Source organism: Python bivittatus, unplaced genomic scaffold (genome assembly GCF_059951505.1).
Source record: "Python bivittatus isolate LINGU-HERP-01145 unplaced genomic scaffold, Pbiv_v1 ctg000340_np1212, whole genome shotgun sequence".
In the NCBI taxonomy this organism is placed as follows: Eukaryota; Metazoa; Chordata; class Lepidosauria; order Squamata; family Pythonidae; genus Python; species Python bivittatus.
Window position 1 is genome coordinate 31,221,026 of NW_028277056.1, and position 12,852 is coordinate 31,233,877.

At 35.2% G+C, this 12,852-nt stretch overlaps 1 protein-coding gene across 4 annotated transcripts in view; it reads right to left on the bottom strand.

Moving 5' to 3' along the window:
• ABI3BP (ABI family member 3 binding protein) overlaps window positions 1-12,852 on the bottom strand; it is a 199,234-nt gene that overhangs the window by 37,548 nt on the left and 148,834 nt on the right. For all 4 annotated transcript variants that reach the window (XM_088140806.1, XM_088140805.1, XM_088140804.1 and 1 more), the window contains 5 exons: window positions 12,367-12,441; window positions 8,790-8,864; window positions 6,251-6,307; window positions 5,346-5,390; window positions 3,943-4,017 (listed from right to left, as the gene is read on the bottom strand). In XM_088140806.1, the coding sequence (XP_087996932.1) occupies window positions 3,943-4,017; window positions 5,346-5,390; window positions 6,251-6,307; window positions 8,790-8,864; window positions 12,367-12,441 (327 nt within the window). The remainder of the gene's footprint in view (window positions 1-3,942; window positions 4,018-5,345; window positions 5,391-6,250; window positions 6,308-8,789; window positions 8,865-12,366; window positions 12,442-12,852) is intronic.

A 12,852-nucleotide genomic window follows, 5' to 3' on the forward strand; every position in this document is an offset into this window, starting at 1 on the left:
CAGTCAGTTATAATGTATTTCAATCAGTTATAAGAATTCCAGAAACAAAATAGAAAATAAAAGAAAATGAGAAAAAAGAATCATACATGTTAAACATTTTAAAACTCTCACAAAATCAATAGAAAAACAATCAAGGAAAATCCTAGAGAATTATCCATAAACATGCCATTTTACTGCAGCTGAACCTATACCATTTCCAATAATTGTAACATACAGTATCACCATGGTGACAGAAAACATCTGGCAACTTTCTTTGCAATCATGGAATACTGGTCTAAAAATAGGATGAGGATTCTCTCCATCCTACTTATTTTGGAGAGAAGTTACTAGTCCATGCAAAGATCAGAGTAAAAGAGGCAGCACAATAACACATGTGGCACTGCCTCAATTTCACTGATTCCACAAGAGCAGATGCATTCAGCTTTGGGGACATTACCATACTTTCCTTTCAAAAGAGCTAAGGGTAAGGTAGTGAAACAACCTAAGAAAAGCTCTTTCATACACCATGTACATAAGATGTATCTTGCAGGATGAAGACTATATTTGTCTCCACATGAAGGAACATGTGTGTTTTAGGAGCATAGAATGAATAACAAATGGCTCTCAGGAAGATAGATTGAACAACTTTTACCAAATGGAAATTTGTATGCATACATACTTAAGAGCCATACAACATCTGTCCTACTTCAGCATTGTATGACATAACTGGCAGTGTAGGAAACAACCATCTCCTAATATTTATATACTTTTCAAAACTGTTTATACAGTTCTTGAAATGAGCAGTCATGCAATGATTGCTTCTTTTGTTGTGTTTCACTTATTCAGCTGATATGGCTTGGAAATATTTTAATTAATCTTTCTTTGGATTAATTGGCTTCATGTTGAATAATTTAGCATAACCCTGGAATTCCAAATATGGGGTGCTAATGTGCTCACAGATGCCTCTGTTGGCACCCATCAGGTTCTCATCCATACCTGATCATTTAAAAAAAAAAAAATTAATTACAAAAAATGCAAAGTAAGATGCTGGCTTCCAGCATGACCTTATTTCTGAAAGTATGTATGAGCCTCAAATTAATCTAGGGCCCTTCAAACAGTCATGCATGCCCTGGTCTCCTCCCAATTGGATTACTGCAATGCACTGTACATGGAGTTGCCCTTGAAGACCACCCGGAAGCTACAGCTGGTTCAAAATACAGTGGCACAAGCAATAATGTGCACCTCTCAGTGTGCCCATGTGTCATAGCTGCTACACAAGCTGCATTGATTGCCAGTTGGTTTCTGAGTGCAATTCAAAGTGCTGGTTATTACCTATTAAGTCTGTATAGCATAGGGCCTGGATACCTCAGAGACCACTTGTCTCTAATCATTCCTGCCCACCTAGAACATTCCCGCAGAGTGGGTGCACTCCAAGTCCTTTCCATTAAACATTGCCATCTTGTGGGACCTAGGAAGCCTGCCTTGTCTGTTGCAGCCTCACTCTCTGGAACAGCATCCCCCCAGAGATAAGGATGGCACCGTCTCTCCTAGGGTTCCGGAAAGCTTTGAAAATCTGGCTTTGGTCCCAGGCCTGGGGTTGATGTTTATTTGTTTAATGGCCCCTGTGTTGTTTTGTGGATTTTGTTATTAGGGCATTTTAGTCTGGGCAGCCTATTGATTTAATATTTTTAGCTGTTTTTATATCTTTTTTAGTTTTGTGCACCACCCAGAGTCCACTGGAGTTGAGTGGCCAATAAATATAAATAAATAAATAAATAAATAAATAAATAAATAAATAAGCAAGTCTCATAAGCTTTTTTTAAAAATAAAAATGGCGGGGACTTCCACCTATTGTTCCCATTGTCTGGAACTGTGTTCATCTACTTCAAACATTCTTCAACTTTGTAGATGGTTATGGTTCCTGGGGCAACTGTTCTGTGAAGCCTCAACATCAACCATTTTGCAAGACAGTTAACAGCATGTTTTTAAATTCCAAATGAACCACCAGGGCAAAAAAGTTGGAGATGTCTAGTCTGACAATTGAAAAATGATCTAAAGTGGAAAATTTTACACATACAAGCTTTCATTGGCATAGATGGATCAACAGCTGGCATCTTTGCCCAATTCTCAAAGTCTGAGATCCCTGGCAGAGCCCACTGTTGGTGCTGCCTGAAGCCTCCTTTAGTTTATTTTTCTGACAAGTTTTATTTGCTCATGGATATTTGGAAAGTTAAAATATCCATCCAAACCATCTACTGCTGCTTGAAGTATGGACATTATAGCCAGTTAAATAATTAGACTGCTTTGACAGATGAAAGTCCATGCCCAAAGACACTTTGCCCAAGTCTCCATTAATTTGGAACTGGCTCTGTTCATTAGTCAAGGATGCATTTTTCAACAAGAGCAAATGTTAGACTAATGCCAGAAAGGTAAATTTCTCAAGTAATAGCTATACCACTTAGGAGAAAAGGGCCTGGATATTCCTCTAGGGATATATTTTTATAGAAGATATGCTAATGGAGGGGAATATATCTGAATCATCCACAGCAGCAGGCAAAATAATCACAAAAATAGAGAAATGTATGATCATTAAATAATAGGTAGTCCAATGTTTATTTCTCACATTTATATTTTAAATATAGTTAAGGATGCTATACCTGAAGATTACACAATTTTATCTTTTTGATCAATAAACTAAGTATGATATCATGCTAGCTTTCTTTTAAGGGTTGAAAAAGAGGTGAAAAGTCAAATTAAAATTTTAATTTTATTTGAAATTAATGAAACAATCTGCAAGTCTTGGAGAAGTGGTGGTGGGGGGTTAAGTTAACACTTAACTATATGCTTATACCAGAAGAAATATCTGATGACCTTTTAATTTTTTTTTCAGCTTATTTTGTATTTTTTCATTTTTTAGAGGAGGGTTTGAGATAAAAATGAAAAATATTCTAGTATTTATTTATTTATTTATTTGGTTCCTTCAAGTCAGCATTGATTTCTGGTGACTGCCTGGAAAAGTCCCTGCAGTTTTCTTGGCGAGCTTTCAGAAGTGGTTTGCCATTGCCTCCTTCCTAGGGCTGAGAGAGACTGACTGGTCCAGGGTCACCCAGCTGGCTTTGTGCCTCAGGTGGGACTGGAACTCATAGTCTCCTGGGTTCTAGCCTGATACCTTAGCCTCTATACCAAACTGGCTTTATTTTATATAAAATATAAATTATTAATTGTTCTATACAATGGCACAAGATTTGTTGCCTCTTAATTTTATTAACTATAAAATTTATTTTGATCTTAAGGATTATTAAGGAATGGATTATTAATGAAAGGCTTAGCAAAGTCTAGTGTTAAACAGAAACAGTTATTATATTTCAGAACCTTGAATAATTTAACCTATATAATTTGGAAAAAGTTTTAAAATCCAAATAATTTGTCTTCCTTAACTCAATTTGTTTTACTGGGTATTACAAATATTTTCAGTGAGTAAGCAAATCACTTATATTCTCTCTATATCTCTAGTGGCATTCCACTTTTCAGACTATAATTAAATTGTCAGAAGCACTAGATACTCTCTTGCCCTCCATTCCAAAACTTATATGGAAATGATTATGGCACATCCAAAAGTTAGGATATGTTTATACCTCAATAATTATAATAAGAATCTTACAGGGTTAATTATGATTCAAATTACATCTATTTCTTTCCTTGCAGCTATCACTACTTTCTTAATATCAAATAAGCACTAACAGTGTAATCAAATACAGGTCTACTGAATAGGGCCTCATTTCCTGGCATTTGGCTGTAGAACTGCAGACTCATTATTTCATAATTATATTATTGTTTTCTATTTATCTGTCTAGAAAGATAAGCAAAGGACCACGCAGGTATATCATTAAGCATATCTGGAATGAAATAAAGATGCCACCACTAAACATTTCAACAATATGAGGAATAATATTTAAGTGTTACCTCTTGGGATTTTACTCCAGGATAGTCCCCCTGGTGTTCTTGTTCTAGCAGGTGCTGATGTTGTTCTATGGACAACTGAAAAAAGGAATGTCAAGGTTATTAGAAATCAACTGGAGACAATGATATATTTATTTTTGCTACAGTTACTTTACAGCCTTGTACTGACTTTTTTAAAATTAAAAGGTGGGTTTATGAACTGACACTTGTTAGATTCCCTCTGGAGAGTTTCCCTTTCCTCCCCAGGACTACTTCTCTGTCTTTCTGCAGACAATGTGCCTTGACATTTGGGATGAGGGACTGGAGGGGATATTTCAGGAAGCAGCAGCAGTAAAGTCTGCTTCTCTTTGCAAAGAGATCAAACAACCATCTAGACTACATTTTGCTGTAAAGCTGCACTGTTATTGTTATTGATGTTAGGGTCCTTTGAGTCAATCTTGAGTACATGGACAGGTTCAAGTGGTTTTCCTGGCAACGTTTTTGGAAGCCAGTATGTTTTTCTACTTCTCTGTCTAGGGCTGAGAGAAAGTGACTGTCTAGGGTAAACCAGCCGGCTTTTGTGATAAGGAAGGACTAGACTCAGGTTCTCCCCATTCCCAGCTCATTGCTTTTAACTTCTACACCAGATTGTCTCTCTAAAAGTTGCATTTCAGGCAGGTCCAGTTAATAAAAGAGGTAATGTGCTGAGTTACAAACTTAACTCTGTGATCTGCATCAGCAGAACACTGACTGAGATGCAGAGTTTTGATAGAAGTCAGCTACACTAATGCAGAGGAAAATATGCAATTTGGAGAGGCTTTTGGAAAAGACTGTAGTATTACATACTAAAGCAAATATGGGCAACTGTTTAGTAGGCAAGAATCACACTGAATGTTTTTGAAGAGATTGAAAGTCAAAAAATGAACAGGACCATATTACATATGTGGTTGAAGCTGGAATTTTTTTCTGGAGATTTGTGGTGGCTTTGTGTTTTAACTGTGCAGATTAATTGTGATACTGTATGTGCCTTAAGGATTTTGGCCCAACTTTTATCTGCTTCCAATTTCAGTATGGTAATCCTAGTAGTGTTCAGCAATTTTGGCCAAAGGGGTTCTTTGAGTACAAAAAGGCATGGCTGCATACTGTCCTGGGGCTGCAGGTTGTCTACACCTATATGAAGAGCTGTCCTTGTTCCCGTGAAAATTAGCACTGGGGGAAAAAAACTATTGAAAAGGATATTGAAGTTCCTTTAAGGAAACAAGTATGGCACAACTCCTTTAGTACATGCCATAGTTAAGAATCTCCCTTAGCTAACTGAAAGTTAAAAAATCTATGTCAATTCACCAACCAAGATAAAAATATTAAAAAACTATTAATTAGGGTATTTTATAGGAAAAATATATTACTAGATTTGGCCTAGGACTTACCAGTTTTCTTGGGTTTTTCAGTAGTGAGGTATACTTTGGGTGATGCTGTTAGAAAGAAAACAAATCTAATTTCATTTTTAGGATCATGATGTACCGAAAAGAAAATATACAACATGATAAAGGATCCAAGCACCCCAAATTCAGGAAAAATGGGCACTAATAGTCTGCTAGTTTTTAGCGTTAGCTAACATTTATATTAAAGGATCATACATTTTACAAAACATGCATATAAACAAGGCAACATGCTTTGAAAAACAACAATTCTCCAAACATTAGACATATAAAAAAAATCATAAATTTTGAAAGTAAAGAATTTCAGTAGACATCATACATCTAGCCCAGAAAAAGACCAGTATTATTATGTTTGCATAAATTGCATAAACAGTGTTATTGTAAGGTAACACATATGAAATTAAGGTAGAAGCTTTTAGGTAAATACTTCTTTCCATGATAAACTTGTAAACCAAACAAAGAAATTATTTTTCTATTTCTGCTTGTACAATAGAGGTATAATACTACTGACTTTCTCTACAAGGTAGTTTTAAGGATTGCTGAGAATGTGGCTGCATTCGCACATCATGCTATCCCCCAGGATCTTGGGGTAGGAACATAATGGAACAATCCAAAGTATGGTTCAGTATTTCAAGGATCAGACAGATTTATGCTTTTAATTCAAGACAGTAAATTGATCAGCTAAATTACGGTACTGTATTGATCTTAGTATTCTAGGTTTTCTATTTTGAGGGCTATTGATGTCAGTCGATAAAATGGACAAACAACAAAGAAGAAAAAACTACACCAGCTAAAATAATAAGATTAAAAAGTAGCTGGAGAAGAAAATATATGTATCATCACTATAATGTTGCTTAATACACAATCAAAACTACTAAATTAATTTCAATTACCAGTTTTCAAACGTGGAGTTTTGGTGGCTGTTACTGTGCTGTGGGGTTTAGATGAAGCTAAAACAAAATAATTGAACTTGTTAACTGTACCCAGTATTGTTTTTAAGTGGAGTATTATGGCATTCAAAACAGAAAGTACAAGACTGTCAAAGCAATGTTACAGTTGACGTGCCTAGGATTCAGCATGGACAAGAGACTTGTGTTCTAGAAGTTTAAATCTTTGAGACCAGCAGATTCAGAATTAATAAGCTCTGATACAGAAGTTTGTTTGAGGTAGCATTCTGTACAGTTTGTATATGAGGTGGAAGATCTATGTAGTACATTCACACACACACATGCACATGAACACGCTGATTCATTAGCCTCTATGAAATTTAAGTGGATAAATGTTCATTCCAGTCAACTTCAAGGAAATCTCCCACAATATCTTGGAACAATTGGAAACATGATTGAGAAGCTGAATTGATTCTGGATATGCTGCAGTTGGGATATAGGGAACAAAAGAAGTGTGACAGTCACGATTAGGCATAATTCTCTGAGTCAGATTTGGAAATGGAATAACAAGCAAGATTATTGCAAGAAAAAAAAATCCTAGCATACTTCCACCTGCATATTTTATTAATAATCACAATTGAATGTATTCCTGGTATCCTTTTCTTCTGTTCAAAGAACAGCTTATGGAAATTGTGGAATGCCCTTGTGGAAACCAGATTTAATTTTTGTTTAGCACCAGGTGAAGACTACTAACTCAAATTTTTATGTCTCAATAAGGGTGGTCTGGTCTGTTTTCATTTATTTAATTTTCAATGTGATTTTGGCTATATCCCACCACAAAACGTATGCCACCATAAGATACAGCATTTGACCAAGTTCCCATCCTTATCCTTTTTAAAGATTTGTATCCTTTATATTGCCAATGTTGTTTTGCTCTGACTTCATTTTAGAAGTTTGGATAAGGTAGGAGAGAAATCCAAACAAACAAACAAACAAATAAATAGCTAAAACCCAAAAGCAAACAAACAAAAATATATCAATAACTGTTAATCCCAATGATTGCCTAAATAATATCTTTCAGACTGCAAAATAAATGCAGATGTGAGGGGTAACCACTCCTCTCCATCTCTGTTAGTAATACGCCAGTCCAAAGTTAAAAGGACAGATTACATTCAGATATCCCTTATGGGAATTCTTGCAGCTGAAAGCACAGGAACTCAAGTTCCTGCTGCTAATCCAGAAAGTCCCAGGCTTTGGGTACAGTAGGTGCAATTGTTTGTCTCTTTGCCATCAAGCAGTCTCTGATTCTCTAGATGTTGTTCACCTCTAACTCTAATAAACCCTGACCATCAGCCATATTGATTAGGCCTGATGGGAGTGGTGTCATAGAAAATCTGCCCTCTTTGGTTTTTAAGAGGCAGATAGTCATAATACTCCTTGGATTGCTAAACAGTTATCTTTATAGAGATAGTATACAAAGAGTCCTGACAGCCTGCCACATGACTTGAGAAGAGTAAGTATGAGAGGAATAGGAAGATTCTATTCATTTTCTCCCACATCATTTTCTTCTCCTTCCATTATGACCTGGTGACCATATTAAATAATAAGAGACAATTGGCAAATCATAAATTAGAAAACATAATCCTTTGTGCATGCTTCCAAGTGACCCTTTTCTTGTCTTGGTATCTTCTTTCATTTGAAGAGAACTTTTTAGTTATTTTCAGCCTTCCTTCAGTTCTACACCCTGATCTCTGATGTTGATTCCCAGGCCATTTTGTCTGATTCCCAGGCCATTTTCAGAGATTTAGACACCTCTGTTCCTGACAGCAAAACGCCTCATAGCAACAAAACACATACAATAGCAAAGAGAGTCAGGACAAGGCTTCATTTTGTGGACAACTCTTTGCATTGCTATAACTGGCCACAAAGTGAACAAAGCCTCAAAATATTATGGGGGTCCACCTTAAATTTGCAGCTATGTATCATATGTTTTCTCACTATTCTTTCTTTTATTTTATGAAGAAAAATCAGTCAAGAGGAAAAGATTCAATCAGCCTTCCAATGGCTTTTGACAGTTATCCTGCTGGAAGTATGCTGTGTCGTTTAATTCTTTGCAAGCTATTACTACTTCCCATTGGCCAAGAAATAGAGAGGCCAAACCTTCCTCAGTGAGCTTTTCATGAAGCCATGTATCATATTTAGAAGAGAGAGAGAGAAACACCTACTTCATATAATGTATTATAATTTGACACTGGAATCTAATATTACCATAGATAGTAGAGTGATATATTGTACAAGAAAATATTCACTGGCAAGTGGCATATGCAATAATGCTTAACATATGGCACAATTGGACATATTGGCCATTTTTTTAAAAAATCTTGCTTTTGGTGTAGCTCTGTTATGAACCATTATGTATTTAACTGAAAGAACTTGATGTCAGCATACTTCCAGATATTGCATCAGTTAGATTTCAAAGTACTAATAGCAGTTTAAAAAACCGCTAAAATCCCATCTACATTGAATGTTATCACAATGCAATTACCAGGTTTAGTCTGGGATTTTTCTTGTTTGCCAGACGGTTTGGGTTTCGAAGGAAGAAGTCGTGTTTGTTTTGGATCTGGAAAAAAGGAGTGGAATTTATATACTTTAGGAAACATAGTCTCATGTATTATTCAAATGAGAGTACATTCCTTAAAATCATTAGATAAAAACAGTAATGATTCCATGTATTTCTGGTAGCTGATTAAAAAGACTTGAAATAGGGCAATGATATATAATCAGTGATAAGGAGAAATGATCAAGCTCTGAGAAACAATATATTGGGTAGGAAAGATAGAAATCAAGATATTGCTTACCAATGTTAAAATCTGACAGTAACAAAACAAAAACATGTATGGAAAAGCCTACAAAATATTAAGCAATGGTGTGTTGCAATACAAAATGACATGTTATTTTTGATGCTCATGAGAGAATAAATTGCATATTAATTTTATTAAGGAATGTTTTACCCCTAGTGGTCTTTGTTCACCCAATAGCCTCTCTGGCAGTGGGAACTCACAGAGCTCCCTCTGAGCTAGCATATTTTGGGTGAGTAGAATCCATCTGAAGTAAGTGGTCATGAGAGTAATGAAGACCAAATCATAAAGGAATTTAAAAGTAGTAAACCAGCATCTTGAAATGATCCAGAAGCCTACTGGCAACAGCTCCTGCAGGCAACATAAATCAGCAAGGGCAGCTGCATTCTGTGCCTGCTGTAGATTCTGGGTCATTTTCAAGCAAATTGCAATAGCGTAACTGGGAGATGATAAGGATGTGAGTCATTATTTTCAGTAGTTTTGATCTAAGTTCTGGTGGTCAATAGTATCATAGGAATCCAAGAGATCCAACAGGACTAGGAGATGCATACACAACCTCATTCAGATCCCTCTGCAAGTCATTCGCAAAAGTAACCATTGAGGTTTATGTTAGTTACTCTGAACATGAAATACGATTGATAAAGAAGCATTTTGAAGCTACTGCAAATTTGGTTGTGTGATTATGTTTTTAACTGCAAAGGTGTAAATATCATTGTTCATAATAAGTAGAACTTTGGACGTGATAGCTGTGTGGATATCTGCAAATGTGGCTAAAATATTTGTGTGTGTGTGTGTGTATACACATAATCTTCAAGGCAAATAGAGATACAGTAGCTTTGTATCTTGTCTCAAAGAAAAGCTCTACAAATTTGGTATTGATATAAAACAAGATAACAGCAGAAGGCTTTCATCTAGCACTATTGTTATCAGCTATTTCAGTGATTTCAGGTGTGCTGCAGTGGATTTCTAGTTACCTTTCAAAAACAGAAAAGAAAAAAAAGTATCTGAGTATATAAGCTAATTTTCCTGACAAGTTTTTCTTCTTATGTTGGGATATTTTTGCTAAATCTGGCCACAAGATAATAGTTTTCACAGAAGACAAGAGATGGAAACATTTTTTTCTGTAGTCTCTCAGGTACAAGCAGAGGGAATTCTGGCTATCTTGCTCTAAAAATACAGAAACTAAAAATTTGGCTGACAATATGAACATATAGAATTACAGACAAGACTCAGTTACCAGATTTGGTCTCTAGCATTCTTGGCGTGGATAGTTTTGATTTATTAGGAATGAACTATTCCACTGGGGAAGGTGAAACAAGAGTTTAAATCTGGATTATACCTTGCAAGAATGCATCTGTCTATAAGCTTGTAAAAGCAGTTATGAAAGCCAGCTGGGCAAAAGCTTGAAAAGGAAAGGCAATGTCATTATTATTATTATTAATTTAATAATAATAACATTATTATTTTAGTATTTTGTCATCATCATCATCTTTGTCTTTAAAGATTTCTGAGTAACAAGTATTCTTTTGCTTAGTGTTTTCATTATGGGAGAATAACTTGCATATAACACATTTACAAGAATTCAAAAGGCCTATTTAAATGACACTCAACTCTTGAAATTTCTGGTTTGCTTTCTGCAATTTTCTTTTATTTGATTTGTAACACACATGGCTAGTTCATGTCTCCATAAACTGAATTAATTATTAAATTAACTGAAATTTAATAATTAATTAAAGTCTGCACTAGCTGATATTTTTTTCTGTGCTGAGATAATTGGTCTGAAATGGGAGCCCCCTCCATGTGTGAGACATTGTGGCCGTGTCCTTTGTATTCATAATGTGACCATGGAACACATTGATATAATTGTAGTACACTGATAGACCATGTATACTGTATTGGCAACCCATGGTTTTGAATACCAATAATTACTTATAAAAATATTCCCCATCTATTATTCTGCATCTGCAGAGGAACAGGTACAGGTAATTTCTGCATCTGTAAAGGAGCATATACAGGTACTTCCTGTACAGTCAGTTGTGACTGTTTCCCTTCACTGAGATAACCACAGAAATTGTGAGGTTTAATGATGCAGTAAGACCACTGGTGACTTGATCTTCTCTCTCTCTCTCTCTCTCCCCTTCAGAGCAGATGCTCCCACACCTTCATTTCTTCTCCTTTCCCCTGCCCAAAAACACATCTCTTCCCTATTTTTAATTTGATGGAACATATTTAACTGTATAACATCAAGAAACTGAAATAGAAAAAAATATCCAAAAAACTGTTGTGGTGAAGGTGATGAAACAAAAATCATGGCTCCAGCTTGCATTAGATGAATTACAAGTAAGGATAGTGGTGGGATAAAGTGCTTGTGTAAATAACTTCCCCTGCCAGGTCGTTCAACTACAGTATTTTGCCACCTCACTGGAATTAAAAAGCTATCTTAATATAAAGTGTAATATCATACCATGTTGAATATCCAAAAAAAAAAAAAAAGACTACAAATTAATAATGAATTTGTGTTTCATGTAATTATCCAATGCATTTTCCTTCTCTGTATGTTGAATTTGCTGGCTTCAGCCTACAAAACATGTTCTTGGTCACACAAACTACAAAAGCTACAAAAGCTACAAAATGACTACATTTTAGAGAGAATTGGATGTTAAGAACAGAACTTTATTTGAAATTTTCATAGCAGCTGTCTATTTTACAGAGGCAATTTCATTGCTTTTGAAATGAAATAGAAGCAATGTTTTCTTGCCGGTAGAGAATTGTTGCCTGAAAATTACAAAAGTCAATTTGCCTGAATGATATCCCTAAATCATATACTGTATGTATTGTGTTTTAGCAATCTAGCTTAATCTTCATGATTTTGAGAGACCTTTTTAAAATCTATTAAAAATACACCTACAAAGTATGTTCATTCATCCATCCAAGTAAGTGCATTTGTACATTAAGATAGGCAAACATTTCCCCCTTCCAAATGGGTTACATATGCCATATTCTCATACAGAAATGGTGCTGAAATTAAATTTATATATTCATGCTTTCTAGTGCATGAAATGGTTAAGACTGTAATGATGCTGCTGCTTTAAAACTCGCTTTATGTGAAAGTCAACATGTATTGCATATTTTGTGCCAAAGACAGCTGAATATATGGAAAGAGCAACTGGTTATTATCTGTAATGGTATGATACAATTTTCCTGGGAATTTCTTTTCCTGCAAAAAATTAAGAGAAAAGCATGACTTTTATTATATATGATTACCAGGTGTTTCCTTTGTCTCTTCAGGGGCAACAGGTAGCATAGTTGTAATAAGATCTTGAGAGAATGGAATAATTTCTGTGGGACAAAAAATTGAGAAATCATGAAAGAACTGGAGAAATTAAGAAAGTTATTTTGCAGTAGTTTGTTCCAAGTAGTTTGTTCCAAATAGTTTACTTTCCTATACATGAAAAATTTAAAAAATATTCTTAGCCAAAAGGATTTTACTGCATTAAAAGAATAGTTGAGAAAGCAAATAACCACATATTCATGGATAGGAGTATATTGGTCAACCAAAGAAAATAATCCTTGACAGGTCTTTTTCACTTAGCCTTTTCTGACTTGGGAAGTAACAATATATAGATTAACATGCTTCCAGTTGTTTAATCTGCTCTTTAACTGTCACCCTATAGAATGCCTTCAAAATATGTAATTGCCAGGAATGGCTAATGATGTGTTCTATGTCAGATTTATTTTCTGCCAACATGA